Source organism: Penicillium canescens, assembly GCF_028828765.1.
Source record: "Penicillium canescens strain IBT 15451 chromosome Unknown utg000008l_segment0_segment0, whole genome shotgun sequence".
NCBI lineage: Eukaryota > Fungi > Ascomycota > Eurotiomycetes > Eurotiales > Aspergillaceae > Penicillium > Penicillium canescens.
The window spans coordinates 2,090,299-2,116,197 of NW_026703970.1; the positions used below are offsets into that span (position 1 = coordinate 2,090,299).

General features: G+C 38.5%; 3 protein-coding genes across 3 annotated transcripts; 1 reads left to right on the plus strand and 2 right to left on the minus strand.

The window, feature by feature from the left end:
• Positions 1–19,306: 19,306 nt before the first annotated feature.
• On the minus strand, positions 19,307–20,015 carry N7446_011664 (GPALPP motifs-containing protein 1; the record flags this gene model as incomplete). The annotated part of the gene is made up of 2 exons (XM_058520406.1): positions 19,307–19,501; positions 19,554–20,015. 2 exons carry the CDS (start codon positions 20,013–20,015, stop codon positions 19,307–19,309), a joined length of 657 nt encoding a protein of 218 aa, XP_058367930.1.
• Positions 20,016–20,783: 768 nt separating this feature from the next.
• Positions 20,784–22,217, plus strand: N7446_011665 (uncharacterized protein; the record flags this gene model as incomplete). Its single annotated transcript, XM_058520407.1, has 1 exon — positions 20,784–22,217. The coding sequence occupies one exon, from the start codon at positions 20,784–20,786 to the stop codon at positions 22,215–22,217; it is 1,434 nt and encodes a 477-aa protein (XP_058367931.1).
• Positions 22,218–22,400: 183 nt separating this feature from the next.
• N7446_011666 (uncharacterized protein) lies at positions 22,401–25,449 on the minus strand (the record flags this gene model as incomplete). Its single annotated transcript, XM_058520408.1, has 4 exons — positions 22,401–22,627; positions 22,690–22,802; positions 22,864–23,984; positions 24,079–25,449. 4 exons carry the CDS (start codon positions 25,447–25,449, stop codon positions 22,401–22,403), a joined length of 2,832 nt encoding a protein of 943 aa, XP_058367932.1.
• Positions 25,450–25,899: the final 450 nt, after the last annotated feature.

Below are 25,899 nucleotides of genomic sequence, written 5' to 3' on the forward strand. Positions count from 1 at the left end.
GGTATTACAAAATCTTTTAAGTGATCTATATACTTAACTATTTAAAAATTAGTATTAGTAGCCTAAAGTAGAAATCTTCTATTATTAATAAATATAGCTTTAAAATACTTGCTAGGTTATAATGACTAAAAATAGAAAGTTCCTATATAATTAATATTATAGCTTTTTAATTCTCTAATTTCGTTGTGATATTCATAAATTATTTAGTATTTAACTAAATTATCGATAGCGAACCAACAATATAGAAGATAACAAAAGTTTATTTATAAACTGTAGAAAACCTACTAGACTTTTGGTTTTAAGGTGGAATAATTCTACTTAATAAAAAGTGACACTCAATTGTTTATTAAAATGTAGATATTTTAATAAAAGAAACTAGAACTTAAATATATTTTACATCAATCAATCAATTAATCAAAGTTCTATTAACCTATTAGAGCCTAACTAGTATCGTAATAGCTATGTAGGCGCTTCTATCCGGTGAAGTAAGAACTCGTGTCCCGAACACCTAATTATACTCTAGTACAAAAAGTGAGGCTGGTTCTTAAAAAGTGGAAGCACTAGCCCGTATATATAAGCTAGACCTATAAAACCTATAAAACCCGTAGTACAAATAAAAAATTCAACGCTAATAAGCAATAAATACAAAATGAATGCGTGGATGCACCTCTACCTCTCTAATGTCCTCCTTCTCACGAGACATATATACACCTCCGTATCAAAAACCCTACCTAGTAAGCACTAGGCAAGATCAGACCCCGTTCTCCGATATCCTCACTTTAGCCTCGATTGCTATTTTAGGCCGGTCCGGGCCAATAGCCTAGTCCGGCAACGTATATTCGAATAGCTAGCTTATTAAGGTTCTCTCCACCCTCGACGGTGTTAGCAAGCACTAGGAAGTGCCTAGCGTCTTCGGGACTCTGCTCTATAACCTCTAGATAAATTAATAAATATATCGCTAAGATACAGCGCCTTAAAGCACTTTCTAATGTTATTTACTTAGAAAAAGGTATTTAAAGAAGCGATAGGTTATATAACTAAGAAATCGATATTATATCGCTATTAACGCTCTTCTATATTATCTAAATAAAGACGAGCTACTAGAAATATAAAGGTTCTAATTTTTAAGATATATTAAACAATATAATACCGCTAGAGCTAGCTTAATAAATAACCTTTAGGATATATAGATATACCTTATAAATATAGATTAGACGATAGAAAGATGCTTAGTACTACTATATATAAGCTCCCACTACTATAAAAGATAGCAATATTATATCGAAGAGGAAGCGGAATCCTATCGAATCCCTTATAAAATAATATAGGACTTATTTAGGTAAAAGACCCTTACGTTACCATTTAACTTAGTTATACTAAAAGCTAATATCCCTACCCCTTTATAAGAACCTTAACAAAGCCTAAACCAAAGTTTAAGCGATTTTAACTCCTACCTTCTATAGTTTAGATGATATTTTAAAGTACTATTAGAGGACTACCATAGACTTAAGGTCTTTACTAAATTTTAGCTTTACCTTTAATCGCGTATTTAAAATACTATACATTATCTACTAAAAATTTGGGATAAGATAGTAATTAAAATCTAAATACTCAATTATATTAAATGAACGCGAGCCTAATATAAAGCTATATAATTACTAGCGAAACGATACTATACCCCTATAAAACTAAATAGCTACTTTATTTACGAATTTATAGACTACTAGAAGTACGGAGACACTTAAAATTTTCACTAGCTTCTAATTCGTAATAGTATAATAAGGAAAAGCTAGATAATTAATATAGAAGCCGGAATGCTAACCCCTTAAGATAAATTAGGACTATAGTTAACCTATATATTATAATTACTATATAGAATAATATTAAAATATAAATCTTAATAGCAGAGCTAAAGCTAATATCGTTAGTTATTAATCAACTTAATAATATAGGATTTATCGCGTACTACTTACAATTATTATCTATTAATAGGTAGGGTAGAAGTAGGTAATAATAGCAATTTATTAGTTATGAAGATAGACTAGAAAGAAGAGAAGCTTTCAATATCCGCCGAATATCTAACTACACTAATAACTCCTAGGTTATAGAATCATAATATTATCTTAGCTATTAATATTAGACCCTAATATAAGAGCTTAGTAAAGTAGAATATAAACTAAAAGGGCTACTATAGCTACTACTACTGGATAGTTATACTCTTATATTATTTTAGATAAGCGGCTTCCTAGCGAATTACTAACTTACTACTATATATTTACTCTTAGAATAACTCAGACCCTTGTATCTTAGAAAGGAATAGATTATACTAACGTATTTCCCAAGCGAGCTGGCCACCCAAACGAGCTGGCCACCCCAAAACACCATAGTAAATACGAGATATTCTACACTGATATCTCAACAACCACGTTTTTATTTTATTTTATTATTTGCCGATAGATGTTGATAAGGCTTTTAAGCACTATATATTAATTTTAACGAAATCTGAAACCTACATTGTTACGGTATCAAAAACTACGTTGGCTAGGAGCCAAAAATATAAATATTTGATTATATCTCAATTATTAAATTATAGAAATTCTTTAAACTCCCGTTAGAGACTAAATACCACCTAAAGAGCGTTATATTTCAAGGGAAAGTCCCTATAAACTACCGTTGTTACGATACTATATTGTAATTTATCGCGTTTACTATGGTGTTTTAGGGTGGCCAGCTCGTTTGGGTGGCTAGCTCGCTTAGGAAATACGTTATTATAATAAAAGATAGCGAGAGACCTCTTAATAGGGGAAATAAACAAGCAATAAATAATAGATTTATTAGTTAAGAGACTAACAGTGAGGGAGAGAAGCTCCGGCCCCTCGAGGACTAGCGGAAATATTAACTAAATACGGACTAGCTATACTAAAGGCGGTAAGGACCTAACATATCTCTTCGCCGTACGTCCTAGGAGACTACTCTATGCCTTAGGCTAAATTTAATATTTATTAGTTAGTAGTTATAATAGGTTAGGACCTATAGACCGGAAGAGTAGGGTGTATCCTTTCGCACTCGCTTCAGCCACTTTAAATATATAGTAATATATGTTTAGCCTAACGAATATACCGGCTACCTTTTAGAACTATATCTATATAGCGTTAAGCGGGCTTCTTAATATCGTTTACGTAGCGTACCTTAATAATATCCTAATCTTCTTATTAAACCGTGAGGCCTATATAGAGTAAGTATATCTATTAGGTATAAATACTACTATAGGTATAGCTATACCTAAAACTAATAAAATATATATTTTACTAGGACTAAGTTAGACTTCTAAGATTTTATACCTTTTATTGCCAATTTATCTAAGAGTATAGCTTAATTACCCCTAACTTTCATCTTTTAAGGAACAAAGAATAGTAAGAAGCTTAAGAGTATTATTCTCTTTAATAAAGAAACGTAAGCGTTCTACGGATTTCTTAGTCATTTTTAATAAGCTTTGGTGCTCTAGTATTTTAATCTATAAAAATATATCTATATTAACGGAATATATATAATCTTAGGATAGCTAGGATTTATATTATAGCTAGATATTAATAGGATATAGTATCCTATAGTATTCTTGCTAAAAGAGGTTAGTAGGATAGAACTCTACTATTCGATACTAGATTAAGATTCCTACCTTTCGCTATCGTTTAGCTGTTTAAATAATAGAGAAAAGAAAGTATATAAAGGGTAGTAAGTATCTTAACGAGGTACTTTTACCCTCTAAATATTTATAAACTAGCTTAATATCAATAGTAGATAGGTAACGTAAATTATATTTTTAACTCCGTAAGTTTACTATAAAATATCGCGCGAGGAAGACTAATCTCGTAGGTAGCTATTATTTTTATACTATTAAGTGCTTTTATACACTTTCTAGGAGAAAGAGATAAATATTTAGTATCTCTATACTATTGCGTACATCGCTATTATAGGACCTCTAGAAAAGTCGTTAATTACTATAACGTATTTCCCTACCGAGCTAGCCACCTAACGAAAAATTCCGTATGTAATTAGACTCGCTATTTTTAACCACCTACTATGCCACTAATTCGCTCTTAAAATTCTTAAAAACGTGTAGAGCAAGAGAATAAACTTTTATTAGCTATATAGGCTATTAAGGATAAGAAATTTAGCTATATACGTAAAGCTATGGAGGTTTTTAACGTCCCCCGCACTACTCTCGCGACGCGTCTAAATAGTATTACCTACCGCGGCGAGTTATGCGTAAATTGCCGTAAATTGACTGCTCTTAAAAAGCAATCGCTTTATAAATAGATTGTCTTATTAGATAATCGCGGAGTAGCCCCTTAGCCCGATACTATACGAGATATAGCTAATATACTACCCCGAACGCGCGGTCCTAACCCCCCTCCTACGGTCGGCAAAAATTAGGTACAAAAATTAGTTAAAAGATACCCTAACCTCTCTACTCGATTCTTATGATCGTACGACTACCGGCGAGTATTATACGAGGGTAAAGGCATAACGAACGTGGTTTAACTTCGTGAAGTCTATAATTAAGAAGTGTAGTATTGCTAATAAAGATATCTATAATTTTGACGAGACTAGCTTCGCTCTTAGTCTGACGGCTACTACTAAGGTTATAATACGAAGAAGCACTAGTCGGAGAGCTATTTGATAACCTAGAAATCGCGAGTAGGTCACTATAATTAAGGCAATAAATACGATAGGGTAGGCGTTACCGCTACACGTTATTTTTAAAGGCAAGGTTTTTATATCGGTATAGTTTAAGGATACGTAATTACCGACCGATTAGCGATTCGTAGTTAGTGATAACGGGTAGATAAATAATACTATTAGCCTTAAATAGCTTTAAACCCCTTTATTCTGTCGACTACTAGCCGAAAGAAGGTTCGGTATCGGCTTCTTACCCTCGATAGCTATAGTAGCCACGTTTTAGCTAAATTCCATACGATATACTCGTAAGATAATTTTATATTAATTTATGTTGCTTCGTATTCGTCTTATCTTTTATAACCTCTCGATATCGGCTATTTTATAGTATTAAAAAAGGTATATTCTAACCTTATAAATTCGTAGGTAAAGGTTAGTATAAGTTAAATCGATAAATACGACTTCCTTCTAGCCTATCCTTAGGCTAGAAAGTAGTATTTAAATTATAAACTATTATGAATATCTTCGTAGCTACTAGTTTAGTGCCTTTGGACTTAATACGCGTGGTTTTAAAGCTTAATATCCGACTTTATATACTCCCTCTCCCTCTAAGCCGTGATAGCGATTCTAGCCTTAATTTTACGCTAAAGACGCTATATATAGTGAAGTACGTTCGCCGGTAGGCTTCTTCTATTAAGAAATTATAATAAGAGAACCTATCGCGCGTAGATAAAGCGTGTAAGTAGATCGTAAAAGGCGCCTATTTAGCTTTATAAGGCGCGGCTATTTTACGCTAGGAAAACTAGGAATTACGCGCCGCTAATACGAGAACTGCCTAAAACAAGAAGCGTATAAGGAAGCGAATAGCTTATAAAGGTGGTATATTAGTTTTAGAAGCTATAGAGGTGGTATTAGGTCTAGGAATAGCCAATAAAGTAGGTCTAGGTAGTGATAGTGGTTTACCCCTAACGCCGAATTAGGCTAATAAGAGGAGGCTATAGCGATATAGTCTTTATAAAATGCCTAGACATAAGAGAAATAGGTGCCTAGGGAGGCCTAAATAGCTTTATTTTTAATTATATAGCGTTATAGTGCAAATTTTTGCAATTTAATAGTAGCATTTTTAGTAGGGTGGCTAGCTCGCTTATAAAATACGTTATACTAGTCTAGAGACAAAGATTATAATAGAGGCTAGGATTCCGTCTTAGGACCTCTACCTAACTAAGGGTATTGACTCGGCCTAAGGTATTGTTAGATATCTTAGGACGTAGAATATATTGAAAACGATACCTTAGGCGAGGGTCTCACCGCCCTTGTAACGGCGTGGCTGATCCACGGGTTCAATTGTGCGTACTGAGTAGTATATGTATCGGTCCCAGGCATGTCAGCCTGACGGCTGACATAGTGGTCTTTTTGGCCTAGTTGGTGAGACGTGTATTGACCTGGGTGCACTCCATTACAATATGTCAGCCGTCAAAGGTCTATTCTTGTACGCGCGGAGGTCGAGGTTCGAATCCGTTTGCGTGCGACTTGGGCTTACAAGAAATTCAAAGGACGGCCATACCCCGCACTTCGTGGGGTCCCCCGTTCCCTAGTTTACGCTTGGGGGCCTACGTGCCTATACTGCTGAGCTGATCATGTCTCGTGTGCGCCTGCGCGAAAATAGAGGGTACGCGAGGATCCATACGCCTGCGCCATAATAGAGGGTACGCGAAAGAGCCATCGGTGCGCCTGCTTAGCGGGGGTACGCGAGAATCGGTACGCCTACGCGAAAATAGAGGTGTACGCGAACAGAGCCATCGGTATGCCTGCTTAGCGAGGGTATAGGAGGGTCGGTACGCCTGCTTAGCGAGGGCATGGGGACATGCCCCTTTGGAAAGGAGGGGATAATTGTAACGGCGTGGCTGATCCACGGGTTCAATTGTGCGTACTGAGTAGTATATATATCGGTCCCAGGCATGTCAGCCTGACGGCTGACATAGTGGTCTTTTTGGCCTAGTTGGTGAGACGTGTATTGACCTGGGTGCACTCCATTACAGCCCTCGACTAGGCTAGTCTATATATAAGTATTTCTCGCTAGGCCGTAGAACGGGCTAGCGTTTAGTTTCTTTATATAATACAATTATATTATACTACACGCGTAACTAGGCTATCTACCTCGCTTACCTACCTAAACTTAGAGACTACGTAGTCTCACACTACCTATAAACATATTTACTAAGAACGTATAATTAATATTATAGACGAGTAATATATCTATAAGCAGAGGTGTCGAATACTTAGGGGTTATCTTTCGATAAGGTAAGGCTTATATAATAGTATATTATATAAGCGACGGTAAGGTAACGTAGTTCACTAGTGAGCTACGCACCACTAGTGAGCTGCGTAGTCTAGAACACATAGTAAATGCGGTAAATTACAACTTAATATCTTAACAACCCTAGTCTATAGGAATCTTTCCTTGAGCCTAAATACTCTCTATGTAGTGTCTAGCAATTTACCTAAGCTTAAGGAGTTTCTCTGTCATAATTATCAAAATATATTAATATCGAGCTTTTGCGTTCGTAATTTTCGGTAAATTTGGAAATGATAATCACCTAGCCTTTCGATGTCCTTGAAATTGATATACAGTACTAATAAGTCTTATCGATTGTTATCGGTAGGTAACTAGATAGAACAAGTGTGCGGTTGTTAAGATATAAATGTAACATATATCGCATTTACTAATATGTTCCGGACTGCGCAGCTCACTAGTGGTGCGCAGCTCACTGGTGAATTACGTTAACGTATTTCCCGGTCGGGCTGCGCACCCGGCCGAGCTGCGCACCCAACCAGAGTGTTAGTATAAGCGTATCATTAAGCTTATCTTATCTTGATCTAAGCTTATTATCAAAAGGCTTAATACCTATTACCCCTAGAAGGTCTATTAATATAGCCTTCGATAATATATTCTAGAAGGTCTATTAATGGTTTAAACCTAATAACCTTCCTATGATCCGAAGACTATAAGTCTTCTGATCAATGATTATTACATTAATGATCTTCTGACCTATAATTTGTAATACCTTATAGAACTACGCAATTCTACGCCGTTCTATTAGGTAAGAAGGTTAGCTATATATAGGACCTCGAAGAAGGGTCCTAAACAAAATAACCATTATCTACTTTTATTCTATCTATCAATTGAATCATCCTTATACCTCACCGTCGCCTACTATCGTGACTCTTATTACACCTCACTGTCGCTTATATAATAATATATTATATAAGCCTTACCTTATCGAAAGATAACCCCTAAGCATTCGACACCTCTGCTTATACAGAGCTATCAATTTTAAATGCATTTATCTTAACCAAAACGCCATTAAATTCAATAAGCTAAACTTGAGGTCTATTAGGACATGTAGTCATTCTATGACCCTGAATTCCACATACACTACACTTCGTTTTTGCCCTCGTACGCGGCTGAGAAGGTGCCGGAGCTAGCCCTGCCTCATAGGATCCTTGTGCTAAAACTGCTTGCTCTGGCTACGCTATTAAGGTAGAGGCCTCTAAAACTGAGAGACCTTCTTCGAGAGGTATTTGCCTTTTAGACCGAGTCTTTTTTCGCTTCTTCTTCTCGTTTTTAGCGCGTAAATCGCTTACTTCTTTCTCGAGAATAGCTGCTGATTGCATAGTAATTTGACACGCCTTTAAAACCTAGTTGATTGCGGAATTAAGCGGGCTCGGTGGGCTTTTTGAGCGCTATTTTAGCAAAGCTTTAATTAAGGAAGCTTGCTTTTATAATTAGACGTAATTCGAAGGCGTTTTTAGCTCCTACTCACTACCCTAGCTCGAGGGAGGGGGTTAGCGTACGGAGGTAGATATTAAGCTTCGAAAGCACTCGATTAGGCCCGTAAGGCACTAAACCCGCCGCGGCGAAGCTATTCTTAATAGTCTCCGATTTAAATGCCTTGATTCGTGCGGTCGGATAGGCTTTAAGGAAGTCTAGTTTATCGATATAGTTAATCCCGACCCGTATTTTTGACTCGATAAGCCGACTATATACGCGTTTTAACACTATAAAATAGCTAATATCGAGAGGCTATAAAAGGTAAGACGAGTGCGGAGGTATATAAATTGCGATAATATCGTTTTTCTCGCAAATTTCATCGAACTTTAGGGTTAAATGACTCCCGTGGCCGTCGAGTATCAAAAGTCTATACTTCCCCTTTATACGCGAAGAAGTAGACGGAATAAAGAGCTTTTCGAGCTATCGAAGTGTAATTTTATCGGACGTCTACCCCTTAGGACTAATTTCGAGTCTCTAATCGTCCGGAAGGCCCTCGAACCAAGATTCGATAAAGACTTTGCCCTTAAAAATCACGCACAGAGGAAGCGCCTACCCTAACGCGTTTATACACTTAATTATAGTTATCTACGCGCGATTTCCGGGTTATAAAAGTACTCGCCGACTATAGTATTCCTTTCTTATAATAACCTTTACGGTCGTAATTAAGCCTATTATAAAACTAGTCTTATCGAAGTTATAGATATCGTTAGGATTAATACTATAGGGAAGGATCGTTATTTAGTTAAGAGAAAACTAATCTCTAATAATCTTTAGGTCTTTATATTACGTACGCTTAAAATTATACTATTTTAAGAACTAAGATAATAGGTTTAGATACCTTTTTATAAAGTTTATAACCTAATTCTCGCCGACCGAAATAATAGGGGTAGATCTACGCGCTACGAGTAGCAAATCTGCTATTTCTCGTACAGAAGAAGGCCGAGGGGCTGCTCCGTAAGAATCTATAGAGTTAATCTATTTTTAAAGAGACTCCTCCTCGATTTCTATTAATTTATAGCTACTTACGCGTATTTCGCTACGCGTTTTATAGCCCTTAAGATAGCGGCGTAAGAAGGTCTCTAGTATATTAAATAGACGTGCTACTTCACAAATAGCGCTTATTTCTTTATTCTTAATAGCCTAGATAGCTAATAAGATCCTACCCTCTTGCCCTGCACGATTTCGAGAGCTTTAAGAGCGAATTAGTGGCATAGTAGGTGGTTAAGTAAAGAGAGTCTAATTAACTAACGCGTTTTAGGTAGGGTACGCCGCTCACTTATATATACCCCTCGTATATAAAATACGTTAAAACGTTATATAGCTATAACCTAACATAATTTATATATAAGCTACTACTATATACGAGCCGCTATACTACCTAAAAATAAATTGAAAATTAGGATATAATATTTAACTACCTACTATACTACTTACTCGTACTTATTCTTAATAATATAGAGTAAGAGAGTGGTACTTATTAGCTATCTAGGCTATTAAGAATAAGATATAAGCTTTATTACTTACGCGACTTGGGCGTTTAAAGTACCACGTTTAACTCTATAGCAGGTAAGCGCTTTTATAAACTAGAAATCTCGATTAGGTTACTATAATAAAATATATAAAATTCTTAGGATAGGCGCTTCGCTTATACATAATATTTAAAAGATCGATATTAAAATTTAGTTCGATAGCCTTCTAGGCGATTAGCAATTCAAAGTTAGTCTAGACGGATAGAATTCCGATAAAACTAGCCTTAGCTAGCTTAAAAAGCTCTTTATTTCTCCTTTAATAATCGCTTAGATAAAGGAAAAGTATTAACTTGTAATACTTAGCAGTAGCAGAAATTATTTAGAGTAGAGTTTGATAGAATTTAGAAGAAAAATAATATTATCGTAATATATATACCTCAACACTCGTTATATCCTTTATAGCCTCTCGATATGTACTATTTTGTAGTAATAAGATAATTATATAGTCGCTTATTAAATTGAAAATACGTGTTAGAATTAACTCTATTATGAGCTAAACTTCCTTAAATCTAAACTCATGCGTACGAATTAATATATTTAAATTAGAGACTATTAGGAATAGCTTCGCCGCCGCCTATTTATTATCTTATAATCCCGACTAAATAATCTTAAAGCTCGATATTCGCCTTCGTATTTCGATACCCCTCTTAAGTAATAGAAACTAGTAGGAGCCTTCGTATATCTAATTATAAATATAAGCTTGCTTAATTAAGTCTCTACTAAAACAGCGCTTAGAAAGCCTATAAAGCCCGCTTAATTCCGTAATTAATAGAATTTAAATACGTATTAAATTATAATATATATACTAGCCTTACTTACGAAGTAGACGATTTAGGCCCTATAAACGTAAAGAAGAGGTAGAAGCGGACTCTATCTATAAGGTAGATCTCTTAGGAAGAGGGTCTATTACTTTTAGTAGCTTAGGGGCTTATTTAGATAGGAAAACTAGTAATTAGAGCGCTAATATCCTATTAACCAAGACCGCGTCTAGCACTTTTATAGCTATATACTACGGCCTAACTAAAGTTTAGAGTGTATAGTATTAAAGGGTAAAAGGGAAATTTATATCTAGAAATATGTTATTTTTAATTTATCAACTTTAATAGCGTTTTACTTAGGAAATATATTTTCAAAATAAATAGATATAGGTAGGTTAGCGGCTTATATATATATTAAATTAAATTTCTAATTACGTACTAAGGACGGTACTTTAAAAAGTCCTACTCCCTATTTATATTAGGGTATAATCAGGTATATAGGTTATAGATTCTTATTTTACTTAGAAGTGTCTATATAGCTTTTAATATGCTAATTAGGCTCTAATAGGTTAACAAAACTTTAATTAATTAATAAACGGGCTATCTTAAAAACGCCTTATTAAATTGTAATAAAGTATATAGTATAGTATAAGTAAATAATGCTCTAGTAAGTATTATTAATTAGGAACTTATAAATAGACTTCTCTAAGTTAGGTATTAAAACTAAAATTAATAATTTAAAATATATGACCTAACCTTTTATATAAAATATATTAAAAATACCAAACCCTTCCTAAATAGTACTATATATATATTAGGTCGAGATTAGGTCTAAAGTTTGGCTCTAAAGAAGCCTACTTAAGAAGCTTTTAGCTCTATCCTATTATTATCGTAAGCCCTAATCGCCTAACTTATACCCCTTTTCCGCTGCACCCTTATTCTCCTATCGTTTGTCCTTCTCTATACGTTACTATATTTTAACCCTGCTAGCTACCTTTTCCTACTAGTTTTTTAATAGGCTCCGTTCTCTCTAAAGTCTTATATAGGCATTAGTACCCGTATAAAGACGGCGCAATACTTATACGGAGTGTCTAGGAAGTATATATTATCTCTTATATAGAGGATCGATAATATATAGGTGTTAATACGTTATAGTATTAACTCACTATTACGCTACTCCTTATATTAGACAGCCTTTTCTCCTAGAATTTCTATAAGAATTAGTCTCCATATTCCTCTAATACCACCTATTTCCTAGGCATCTTTCTTGACCTTACTTAATGAATAGGCTCTCCCCTATAAATAATAGAACCCTTCTTACTCTATATATAGCCACCATTAATATATCGAGAAAATCTATTAGTATAGGATAACCCTTATCCTACGGACTATAGATTAGTATATAGTAGCACGACGAGATCGTCCTATAGACCGCGCTAACCTAAGTCCACTGATATCGTAAGATAAGCCACCACCCTACTACTAGACGTGTTATAGGATACTAATAATCTTGCGAACGGTGTTATTGTAATATATAATAATAAATAACCTTAACATATCCAATTATAGGATATAATTATACGTATAAACAGGATAACCTATAGATAGGATAGATCCTACACTAGGGCAGGAAGGAAAAGATATATAAGGACACCTATTTATATACTTAGTTTACTTTACTTCTTCGTGGTTAATTATATATTGCTACTTACGTCTACTAGTTAGAAAGTTTAGTGACTCTTTACTTAATTATAGCTTAATAACACCACGAATGGTCTAATACTCCGGTATAGAAATACTCGGCTCTCTACCTAGTATTGTTACTCGGTATCCATGAAAGACCTAGCCCGTATAATGCCTAGTAGGTGATGGGTTTAGAGAACTATATATAAATTAGGACTAAATTGTAAGTTACCCGCTAGTAACCCGCTACGTTGCTAGATTTACGTACTACACTGCTCTGCGTACTTGGTTATAAGACATATAGTGTAGAGAATTCGATAACAAAGCTAAAGAACCTATAGCTATATAGTAGAGTCCCAAATACGCTAATACTTACCACCGAACACTATAATTAAGGACGGAGAGAGAGCCTTAGTTATTCGAATATATTTAGCCATTAACTAGAATACAATAATAAGTATTAAATCAATGATAAAGCCAGTCAGTCTTAGAGACGGAGCCTAATCTCTCTACAGTAAGAACTAAGGAGGTTTTCCGGGGTAGGAAGTCATAACGCAATTGAGGATATAGGGAGGTAGATAGTGCTTTTCTACGCACTTATTATATCTTATCTTTAATTTTATTTACACTGATTCCCATAGGCTAGAGATTATTAGGCTTATTATATACTCTATTTTCATACTATAATAGTATTAGGCGTACAGATTACGAGTTCTTTATCCAGACCTAACCGCGTAGTATAGCTGTTACGATACTAGTTAGGCTCTAGTAGGTTAATATAACTTTGATTAATTAATTAATGAAATAGCCCTTTTAGTTACTATATTTATTATATAATTATATAGGCTCTTCGAATTTACAACTATCCTTAAAAGGTTAATAATTTTACTTCTTACTATCTTGCCTTATAACTACGAAACTAGTAAGAAGTTTACTTTTATATAACCGTTACAAGAGGGTTTTATAACTTAGGCTATCTTAAGACCCAATAGCCATTGGTCTATATTAATATCTAGATTAAGGGTGTTAATAGATACCTATTCCTTAAATATATTATTACTCACAATAAAATAAATACGTAATAGTAAATAAATAAGTCTAGGACCTAAATATTAACATATTTCATATACGAGCGGCGTATATAAGCGAGCGGCGCACCCCACCTAAAACGCGTCAATTAATTAGACTCTCTTTATTCAACCACCCACTATGCCACTAATACGCTCTTAAGACTCTTAAAAATGTGCTAAGCTAGAAGGTAGGATCCTATTAGCAGATATATTTAGTCATATTAAATTAGAAAAAAATACTTAATTCATTAATTAGCACGGTATTTCGATGTACCCTTCTAGACCCTCCGCCGTCGCCTAGTAGGCGTTAACTGCCGCTTAAAAACCTGCGTAAGTAACTAAAAATTGACAATTTTAGAAGAGGAAAAGCTAGAAAATTAGATAATCTTATCAGATAAACGAGGAGTAGCACCCTAGCCGAATATAGTGAGAGAAGTAGCCAATTTATTACTAGAAGGCCATGACGACGGCACTAATATTACGGTCGGCGAGAAATAGGTCTACCACTTTGTTAAGCGGTATCTAGGCCTTATATCCCGGTTCTCACGCACGTACGATGACTAGCGACCTTAATACGAGGATATAAAGATAATTTCTAGCTAGTTTAACTATGTAGGATCTACGATTAAGAAATACGGTGTCGTAAGTGATAATATCTATAATTTCGAGGAGACTAGCTTCGCTCTCGGCCTCACTATCACTACAAAAATTATTACGACTTCCTATAGTTAATAAGCCTTCTTATAGCATAGAAATCGATAATAGGTGATAGTAATTAAGATGATAAATATGTCGGGGTAGGTGCTACCACTATACGTTATTTTTAAAGGCAAGGTTTTTATAACGTCTTAGTTCACTAGCGATACTACCTTACCGGATGATTAGCTATTCGCTATTAGTGATAATAGGTGGACGACGGATACTACTAGCCTTAAATAGCTTTAAAGCTCTTTATACTATTGACTACTAGCTAGACGAAGGGAGGGTGTCGGCTATTAATACTTGATAGATATAGTAGCTATATTACCTCCTAATTTAACGAGATCTACGCTAAAAATAATATTATACTAATTTAGATACTAGTGTATTTATCTTATCTCCTATAACCTCTCGATGTCGGATATTTTAGGTGTTAAAACAGGTATATAGTAAGGTTATCGAATTGTAGACTAGGCTTAGTATTACCCGAATTAGTAAGACCGACTTTCTTAAGGTATATTAGACGTCGAGAATTAAGATATATAAGCCGAAGACTATTATAAATAGCTTCGCTGGCGCCGGTATTATCCTTTTTAATCTATAACACGTTATTTAGAAGCATAATATTCGCTTAGCCACGTCCCTAAGACCACCTAGCCCTAGCCGTGATAGCGATTCGAGCCGTAATTTCACCCCGAAGAAGCCTCGTACGGTAAATGATATAAGGAGATAAGCGTTATCTATTTGGAAGCTCGCTGTCGATAACTCCCGGCGTCTAGGTGATGCTATTGACTAAATAGAAAGAGGGTGCTAACTCGCTCTATAGCTTCACTATTGCGCGCTAGCAAATAAGCGATTTACTCGCCGTAAATGCTAAGACTATGCGTAAAAGCCGACGTTTGATAGCTCAAATAGCGTTCTAAGGTAGTTTACTTCTAAGAAGCTATAGCCTATATAGGTGGGCTAGGATATGTGGATAAAACTGTACTCAACCAGGCCGGCGGCTCATCCCTAACGCAGAATCGAAATAATGAGAGGCGCCTACAGGGATGCAGTTTATGTAAAACGCCTAGGTATAAGAGAAACAATTGCCTAGAGAGGTCTGAATAGCTTTAGTTTTATTTTTTCATGTGGGTTGAAAAAATTGAATAATAAAGGTAAATCTACTAAGTGGGTGCGGCGCTCGCTTGCAGGACACGTTATACCTATAACCTTACTAGGTTATTCTATAATAAATTAGTACTAGATATAGGTGTACCTATAAATCTAGTTAGCGACCGTAGAAGTCTCTTTATTGGCGAGTTCTAGTCCTCTTTATACGACTTATAGAGAATTTATCGATAGTAATATACTATATTTTACCTATAGAAAGATAGACTTCATGACGAGATAGAACTAAAATCTTAAGTATTCTCTTAGATACGTAATTAGTATTAAAGTAAGGGCTAGATTAGAATTACCCTTAAGTTAACTATTTAGATCACCGGGGCTCACACTAAGCCTGATTAGGCTAGCTGTTGTAATTATATTTCTAATATATTAATGGGTAAAAGTTATCTATAGTTATATACCTTAGGTATTTTTATTCACTATATAACTACTTAATAAAATTAAGTCACTACTATTTCTTACTAACAATTAAGTGGACTTGGTATTTTATGGTAGTTTATTACCCCTAGGACACTTCCATTTACTATATAACCCTCTTATTAAATAAAGTACCGACCACTAAATAATTTATAAAAGGTGCTAGTCCTAATTAGGAAATAGAGGCTGATTTTAAAACTTAGCGGATTTGAAGGAATCTAGCTATTCTACGTTAAATTTTAGAAAAGGGCATAAGAAAGTGAGAATTTCCCGTATATTATGGCATAATTCCTATGTAGGGGGACGTATAATATGTTCCGTTCTAAGGCATTTTAGAAAGCTCCCGACGCTTCCTAAGCCGGTTAGACTAGGCATTCCTAGCCTAGACCACACACCCTAGGCAGTAGACGAAGCTATTCCCAGTGCCTGAGACCACGTTATATAGTAAATATATGTATCCTAGAGGTAATAAGCTACTAGGTCTACTTAGTTATTGGTAGTAGAAACGGTAGTGACTTAATTTTTATTAGGTGGTTATATAGTGAATAGAAATACCTATGGTTTATCACCATAGATAATTCTACCGATTAATACATTAGAAATATAGTTACTATAGCTAGCCTAATTACGCTTAGTGTAAGCTCCGAGGGTCTATACGGTCAATCTGAGGGACCTTTTAATCTAGCCTAAAATAATTAAGCGTACTACTTAAAGTAGCCTAGATAAGTCTAAATACTAATGCTTTTTATTATCTTTAAACTAGGTTTTTCCTCGATGGTTATATCATAATCCTTATATATTAGTACTTATGGTTTTTTATTATAAAGTAGTTACGATACAATCTATGCGTTTAGCAAACATTTAATAAATATTACTAGTATATTTAAAATAGAGCGACTTCTAATTAAGGTATAAAATATAATCTACGGTTCTAGTATGGTATAGGGTAGGGCCACCACGTGAAAACGAAGTACAAGAGAAATCTAGACTTTAACCTTATTACTCGATATAGAAAGTCTTAAAATATAATTTCTGTACATAATAATATTAGGGGGATATAGTGTGTAGGCAACATCGGGATAAATATTATATATACAGTTGTAGAGGTATATATAAGGTTACATATATTGTATTAAAAGAATACTATTACTTATGTAATTGGGTAAGGAATATTTAATGATTAATCTATATACTAAATATAACGATATGTTTATCCTAACCTTTACTAAATCTTTTTATAATATTATTAGTATACCTAATAATCTATTAAGCCACTGGAATATGCATTTTTGGTAGTTAATTTAAGTTATTGTACCTATAGACTAATATTTAGAACATATTATAACCTTTAATATACGTATAAGATATAATAGGAACCGGTCTAAATTATATACTAGCTATAGTATCACTATCCTCGCTAAACTCCTAGACTCTTGGTAACTAGGCCAATTATATATATTAGTAGTCTATAAGAAGACTAAATATTAGTCTTCTATAATACTATTATATATCATATACGCTTTAGTATAGGCAGGATTCTATCTCCCTTACCTATAACGTATTTCCCAAGCGAGCTGGCCACCCCAAAACACCATAGTAAACGCGATAAATTACAACATAGTATCGCAACAACGGTAGTTTATAGGGACTTTCCCTTGAAATATAACGCTCTTTAGGTGGTATTTAGTCTCTAACGGGAGTTTAAAGAATTTCTATAATTTAATAATTGAGATATAATCAAATATTTATATTTTTGGCTCCTAGCCAACGTAGTTTTTGATACCGTAACAATGTAGGTTTCAGATTTCGTTAAAATTAATATATAGTGCTTAAAAGCCTTATCAACATCTATCGGCAAATAATAAAATAAAATAAAAACGTGGTTGTTGAGATATCAGTGTAGAATATCTCGTATTTACTATGGTGTTTTGGGGTGGCCAGCTCGTTTAGGTGGCCAGCTCGCTTAGGAAATACGTTATCTAGCATAGACTTAGTTACGGGCTATATCAGAATAAGAGGCATAATTGGAGTTTTAGGTATAATCGATTATTAATAAATGTAGAAAACTAACGTAATTCACCAGTGAGCTGCGCACCACTAGTGAGCTGCGCAGTCCGGAACATATTAGTAAATGCGATATATGTTACATTTATATCTTAACAACCGCACACTTGTTCTATCTAGTTACCTACCGATAACAATCGATAAGACTTATTAGTACTGTATATCAATTTCAAGGACATCGAAAGGCTAGGTGATTATCATTTCCAAATTTACCGAAAATTACGAACGCAAAAGCTCGATATTAATATATTTTGATAATTATGACAGAGAAACTCCTTAAGCTTAGGTAAATTGCTAGACACTACATAGAGAGTATTTAGGCTCAAGGAAAGATTCCTGTAGACTAGGGTTGTTGAGATATTAAGTTGTAATTTACCGCATTTACTATGTGGTTCTGGACTGCGCAGCTCACTAGTGGTGCGCAGCTCACTGGTGAACTACGTTAAAATAGATATTATACGTAATCCAAAGGCATTAATAAAAGAGTATGTAGAATAATATTAACCGTCCTATCACTTTTCTAGATATAGTATACTATCTACGCTTCTAATTTTCTATTATATACTAAATAGTAAAAAGCATCTCGTATGATAGTATAGTTATCCTATTTAATCTCGTATCCTATCTCGTATCCCTAGACCTAGGTATTTATACTTACTCCTATACATTAAGAACGAGCCCTGCCTTATCCACCAGAACGAAGCTAAATAGAGGTTTTATCGCTTATTCGCGCCTATTTTATTAGTAATATAAGCTTAGCAGGGCTAATAGAGCTTAATACAACCTATCCTCGTCTCTTTTACTAATAGCTAGAATCTCTCTAAATTTAATAGGGTATAGCCTAGAGATAGGGTAAGATCAAGGCGCTAGGGATAGTAGATATAGTAAAGGGAACCTTCTTCAAGTGGTAAATAATAAAAAGAAAAGGGCGGGAGCAACTCTAAGGACTAGGGTATAAAAAAATACAGTAAAGGAGATCCTGCTTCCGGTGGTAAGCTTAATTTTTTCTCTATCGGCGTACAGACGCACTGAGACTTTCAATCTGCGTATGAGTTGCCACAGGTATTCTCGAATTTGGATTTTGTTTGAAATCCTTAATAAACTTGTCGTAGAGGGCGAGGATTTGCTGCCGATCGCACTCTCTGGCTTTTCGCCATGAATAGACCGGGATCGAAATATTTGCCCGTGTGTTGAAAAACATTACAATTGACGGAGGCACATCCACAAAGTCATTGAGATTGTGGCAGTGATCATAGGGGATATTGTAATGCTTTAGGAATAGAGGCTTCCACTGCTCTGCATGAGCAGAATCAACCAAGTCCTCACGAGTGATGGTGGCAATGTCAAGTTGAATGTTACCGCCGTGGATGACAAGGTGTTCAGTTGGGATTCTTTATTCGCTTCAATCTATAGAAAATTACCTTTAGAGAACCGTGATGTGTAATCTCCAGCCTTCTTCACCATTTCCCGGCGCTGCGCATTCGATATCCTAGAAGATATTGCCATGTCCTTCTCTCGGTCAAAAGCCCGAGCACTTGGATCATCGTCTTCTTCCTTTTGATCCTCGGAGCTTTCTAGGCGACTACCTTTGCCAGTCATTTCCTAAGTGAAAAGGATTAGAGAGAAGTCTATGATTGAAAGAGGCCAAGCTCACCCTGTACTTCTTGATTTTGTCTTCCATCAATTTTGTATCTGAGGCAGCGGTCTGCTTTTCATTCTGACCTGAGGCACCGACGCCCATGACTGCATCCTGTAACCGCTTCATTCGCTCCTCCGGGGTCTCCACCCACGAAGCATCCATCTTCTTTGGCGCCGTGGCTGACTTGCCTGAATTGAATTTGCGATTCCGTAGTTGTGTGGGATCAATTTTGGTAGCCCAGTCGGATTGGGCAGGAGGCTGTAGCATCCATTGATCGCGCTGACTTTCTTTTGCCTCGACTACCTTGGGAGCCTCAGGTACTGGGATAGGTGTTGCGCCAGAAGGAGGAGGTAAAGTTGGACCAAAATCATCGTCGCTGTCACTATCACTGTCACTGGTACTGGTCGGAAGTGAAGGCCCAATGACTCTCCTTTTAGACACAGAGTGATCGTCGTCGAATTTGCGCTTGTCGGCCATGATGAAGAAGAGGAGGAAGTTCGATATCTTATCGGGTTTGATGTCATCAACCCCCACCGCCCTTAGATCTCCCCCAACACGCTTTCACATTCACCTTCATCTTCGCATTCATTGGTCTTCACCAGTTCTCTACCTTTCCCCATTCGATTCTCCTTTGACTCCCCTCGATCTCCCTTAGACTATATTGGGATTATCGTCACCGCTTCTTCTTCCCTCTCCGACACCGCTTTTTTGACCCACTGTTGTTATCTTCAGTGCGGTAACTTTTTCTCCCAAACGATGTGCGTTCTCTATTAATGCGTTAATATCAAAGCATGGTAGAGAGTCGTGCTGGGTCACAAATATCAGACAATGGGCCACCCAGACGCCCGCAAAGCTGGTGTGGACACACCAGAAAATGGATCAGAGTGCAGATCTATAGACCTTATATCACCTCAATACCCCTCCCATACGGATCATCCGACCTCTTTGAATGAACCTCAGCAGCTACCTGGATACGCAACTCAGAGTGAGACGTCCAAGCCTCCTCGGAGGTTCTTGGCCCAACCAATCGAAACCTTATCGCGAAGCTCTAAGAACCAACAGCCTGCTTCCAGGGGAATAGAACCTCATGCTACTTCGTCAGGTGAAGCACCTTTGCACGGCTGTAATGACCATCGGCCAAGAAGATTTGCTCCTGAGCCAACCGAAACCATCAAATCAAGCAATAGAAGATCTCATACAGCTTCCGAAATTACTGGGGAGAACTTCCCGTCACAACATAAGACCATGGCCCCAAGAAGGTTTAAACCCGAACTCATAGAGACCGACACACGCTCAGTCCGAAAAAGAGAAAACAGTCAGTTTCTTCAACGGCACAACACATCGGGTCCATTCGCCCACGCGAGCACCAGCCCGGGCACGACATCTTGGTCAGATACCGACCACCGTGCCGTTACCTATTCACCACCCGAGTCTCGGTTCTCGTATTCCAGTCTGCTGCGCCGACAAGAGGGTCGCACACACTCATTTCGAGTTCCAGCCCTTCCATCGATTCCATCCAACAGCAGCGAAGAGTCTGATAACTCCAGATCTCACTCGGCATGCACATCACCCCTTGGGCCATCGAATAAAATGGCTAGAGATTTACACTCTAGCAAGTTACCCCGTGAAAGTTGTAGCGAGGAATTCTCAGAGTTCTTGCTTTCACTCGCCGCCCGCTCCGCACAGAAGCAGTTGAGGGAACAAGCACTAGCTGCCTTTCCTAACGAGCAGGTGTATGAGCCCGTTGATCATTTCGCTATAGATAAAGACGACGGAGACTCAGAAGAGGAGGGTCCGACTTCTCTCATGGAGCATCATCATATCAAGTCTCGTCGACAGTCCTCAGAGGATCTGTCCTGGGAACTTGAATACATGCGACACCATAAAGAGGAGGCTGAAATGAGGCTTCGGGCAATGATGACATCCAGAAAACGAGAGTCATCTCAGAACCAGAAGAAAAACGGCTCTAGTCCACCGATGCTTGGCCATGACATTGTTCTACCACAAAGCTTGTCACCAGAGGGGACCATCTGTGAGCATTCTCACATCGATACTGCATTGAGTGGCGGCCGGGACCTCTGTAACAACTGTGAGGGGCTGTGGTGCGCGGCCCCTGATCGACAGGGCGCAAAAGGCGCTGGTTTGTGGATGGGGACTTGTTGCAAGGACGAGAAGCAAGGGCAGGAGGTTCCGGGTCTCTTTCCAGGGATTGTAACCCCCATGGCTCAGATTGATGAAGCTGGTGTCGGCGTAGGCCTCAGTCCATCTCCTTCGCACATTCACCTGGATCGTCTGACGGCCTCGCCTGGGAATTCTGGTCGGAAGCCTGCCAGTCCCAACATCCAGAAAGCCATTGACGCAGAATTCCATGATGGATTTGTCACCCAAATTTATAACTACCTCTCGTTGGGGTATCCTTGTCTTGCCCGTTATTATGACTACGAACTCAGCCGAATCTCAGGCATCACAGTTGAAGAGCTCCGTCAGGATGACTTGCACGCTGATGCCCGGGGGTATGTTGCCCCTGATAATAACGATATAAGCGGCGCGTGCACACGATGGAAAGCATTGCGCTTGTATATTCAGGAATGGGCCAGGCAAGAGCCTGGCATGGTGGAAGATGAAACCAACCTGGAAGGCTGGGGACTGCCGGAAAGGAAAGGCAGTTGGGCCATTTGATGATTTAAATTAATTTGTATCCTACTTAGAGCGTGCATTGGAAATGGTTGCATATCGAACTTGTTTTAGCCGAGGTCCTGGCAGTTTTGAAAATACTCTTTCTCCTGTTGGACACTATTGATATTACAGAGAACCCAAAACGACTCTATGTAGTCCGAGAATAAGGCCGAAAAAACCTATCTATTAGTGCATGTTTCCTTTGCGAGCCCTCTCGTGAACGATGCCTGGGAATATCTTCTGCTCAGGTAAACCATCTGCTCCACCAACACTCCCAAGAGCAGCGCTGCTAGGAGATCGGGCCAAATGGGTCGATGAAGGGGAGGTTGCCATTTGAATTGGAAGCTCACTCTGTGAAATATCAGTGCCAGCCACACTAGAACGGGATTCGGAACGTGGTTTGGGTGCAGGAGCTAGATACGCAGTCACCGTTAGCTTGACTATTTTCTGATATCATGAACATCACAGAACATACCGTTGTTCGCAGACATGGTACCTCCTGATTTGTTCATGGGCTGATTTGGAATAAAGCCTAGAGCCAAACCCTTCTGTTCCAGGGATACAGTGCTTTCGGAGTGACTTTCAATCCTGAAGAGATGACAGTTAGCACCAATCCTAGATGCCCCTAGCATCTTTAGGCAATACTCACAAAGACAATTCTCCAAGCAGAGTCTCATGTCGGAACGCCTCACGAATGTCTGGGACATTACTCTTTGCAACATTATTACCAGCAACTCCTGGCAATGAGCAGTTTGAACCAAGCCATCTCGCCTTCAGTGAAAGCTCAAATCCACTTTGGAGAACTGAATGTTTAGCGAGTTCGCACATGTCAACTGCGCTAAATTTGTAGATCTGTGCTGCGACCGAATATTCCTCAATCAAGGGTTCCTTCGTGAAGGCAAACTGCAAAGGATCATCGGTGGACAATGACACATTGAGTCCTCGTTTGAAGAAGCTAGCGCATGGATTCTTGTCGTATGTGAGGAACAGCGCGTTGTTACTGAGCGGCGACATGGCAATACCAATTTGATCCAGATAGTAGAGATATTGCAGAAGTGGTACTTTGCGGAGCAAAATACCGTGACTGATACTATGGCAGCAGAGGAAGCCGACAGCCAAATGGTCTGGGTCGCCCGCCTCACCGCAATGCGGTCGAAGGACAAAGGTGTTGAATCCACGACGCTTGCGCCAATTGTTGAGGGAGGCGATGTTGGCGAACATGAAATAGAGCCAATAAGTGTAGGGCGGATTCTGCTTGGTATTCCATTCTCGAGGAATAGGATACTTCCTGTAGAGCCGGCGCTCGGCCTTGCTCTCGTCATCTACACTGTCAAATCCTACCACGCGCTGGAGGAAGATATGAAGCTTTGGATGACTTGAGGGGTCCTTGGTCACTTCGAACAAGGGCTGGAAGACGTTGGTGATCACCTGCTCATAGTTCTCCATCATGCCACTAGACTTGTACACATCATACAGACGAGGCACTTGGATAAGCCAACGGACATTGGGTGAGAACAACTTGTTGTCCACCACCCAGGCTGCAAGCTTGTCCCATTCCTGAATGGATCGACCGTAGATCGAGATCCGCCATTCCACCATCTGATATTTGCTAGATTCCAAATCTGAGATCACCTCCTTGGTAATTTCTGCCAGATAGCGGCCCTTAATGTAGTTGTCGGTCTTGAGGAAGATTTCACGTAAACGCGATTCGCCCACCGGATTATATTTCAAATTGAATTTGTCGAATCGATGGAAAGAGTCAGTGTGTGCCTACAAGGTCAGTCAGCGAGGATCACCAGGCGGTATGAGAGTGATAGTAGTGAAAACGAAACAGACAAGCAGTAGAACGGGAAGAGAGACTAACATGCATGTCCAATGTATCAATGCTGAGGTCATAAGCAGTTAAGTTGATACTTTCAAAGACCTCCCTCAAGGTCAGATGCTTTCCATCTCGGAAGAGAACAACTTCGTCTGGAGACTTTCTCATCTTGCTCTTGATGAAACGGAGAAGATGCTTCTGATTCATGCAAGCAGAATGATGGACGTGAGTATCCACCTTACGCACGTTGTAAAAGTCCCTGTGAGGGACCTTCTTGCTGTCCGCGATCTCCTGGTATTCGTTGAGCAGCGTGTAAAGATGGAATTTGCCTTCCAAGTATGAAAGCCGCTTAAAGGCAAAGCTCTTAGCAGGCCCATCTGTCGACACGTCCACAATGGCATCGAGATCCATATAGAAATCGCGCAACGAGGGTATCTGGACGATAGGCTTCTGCTCGTCAGCGGCGGTTTCAGATTCAAAGACCTGGTACACGCTGTTCCCATCCAGTCTATACGTCCACGATGATTCCTCGGGAAGAGGCATTACTTCCTCCATGTCGAAATCCTCTCCAATGTCCTGACCCATTTTCCTCTTTTTGCCCGTGACATCGGAGGGTCCACCTACATTACCGGGTTGATATTCTTTACCGTCATCCCATGCTGGCTCTGGGGGTGGCGGGTAGATCTCCCAGTCTGGTTGATCCCTCGGGTCCATCCCGGGACCCTGCAACGAAAGCTCCATGTACTGGGCCCGACGATCAAGAAGCTTCTTGATTTTGCGATAAATGGCATTCAGCTCCGAAGTCACGGCATCATTGCCCGGCGCAAACCCGCTGGGCACCTGCGGTGCCCCAATGCCCACGTTGGCGCTATGCAGACTCTCCGCTGCTGAAAGGTATGCGTCCTGGCCATGAGCAGCACCCAAATGCGCGGCCTGGTTTCGGGCGGAATGATTGGCGATATCCTGGTCCTCAAGGTCGTGCGCCGATGAATCATGGTCCCTAGGGGACTGCAGGTGTAGTGTCGTTGGATCCGAATCAAGGACCATTGAACCCTCCTGGGAGATCTGACTCTGCATCGAGTCCAGCTGGTGGATTGGTGGTTCTTGGGGATGCGAATCGGCCGTTGACCGGGCTGTAGTGACCGGGCTCGGGGGCAAGGGGTTGTCACCGCGTGAGGCTAGCTGGTGATGCTGGTAGAATAGTTTAGCCTCAGCATGGCTCATGGACTTCTCATAGGCATAGTCGTAGGTAGCAGTCTTTTGCTGACGATCTCTAGGCAGGATTTCCTCAGTAGGCTGATCTAGCGGAGAATCCACAGGGCCTTTAAGACCTGGGGACGAAGCAGCCGATACATTATTTGAGGAAGTGGCGGACATGTTGACATTCCGACCGGAACTGAAATCAGAAGATCCCATGACTGTATCAGTTGGGCACAGAGACATATATGGCCAAGATGCAACGGTCAAAAAGATCCAAAAGTTTTCTAGGGAGCTCCCCTCCCCACCTTTCGGTGAGTAAATCGGAGAAATTGAATATGTGACAGGTGATATTACCTAGGTATGTATTATAGTATAATATAGTACAGTATAGCACAGTATAGTATAGAATATAAGAGATAATATTGGGTATAATATAAGATATACTATAGGATATAATATTATAATGTGTAGTACTTAGTCTCGACAGGCTAAACCGTATACTCCCTTAGGCGACCACATTAATCTTCTTTTACTATTTGTCTCATACAACTATTAGTTACTCTCTACTCCTGACTCTTTATTCTCTTCTCTTTACTCTCTCCTTGACTATTTACCCTCTACTCTACTCTATCTTCTCCCCGCAAATATCCGGTCAGTGTTATGGGC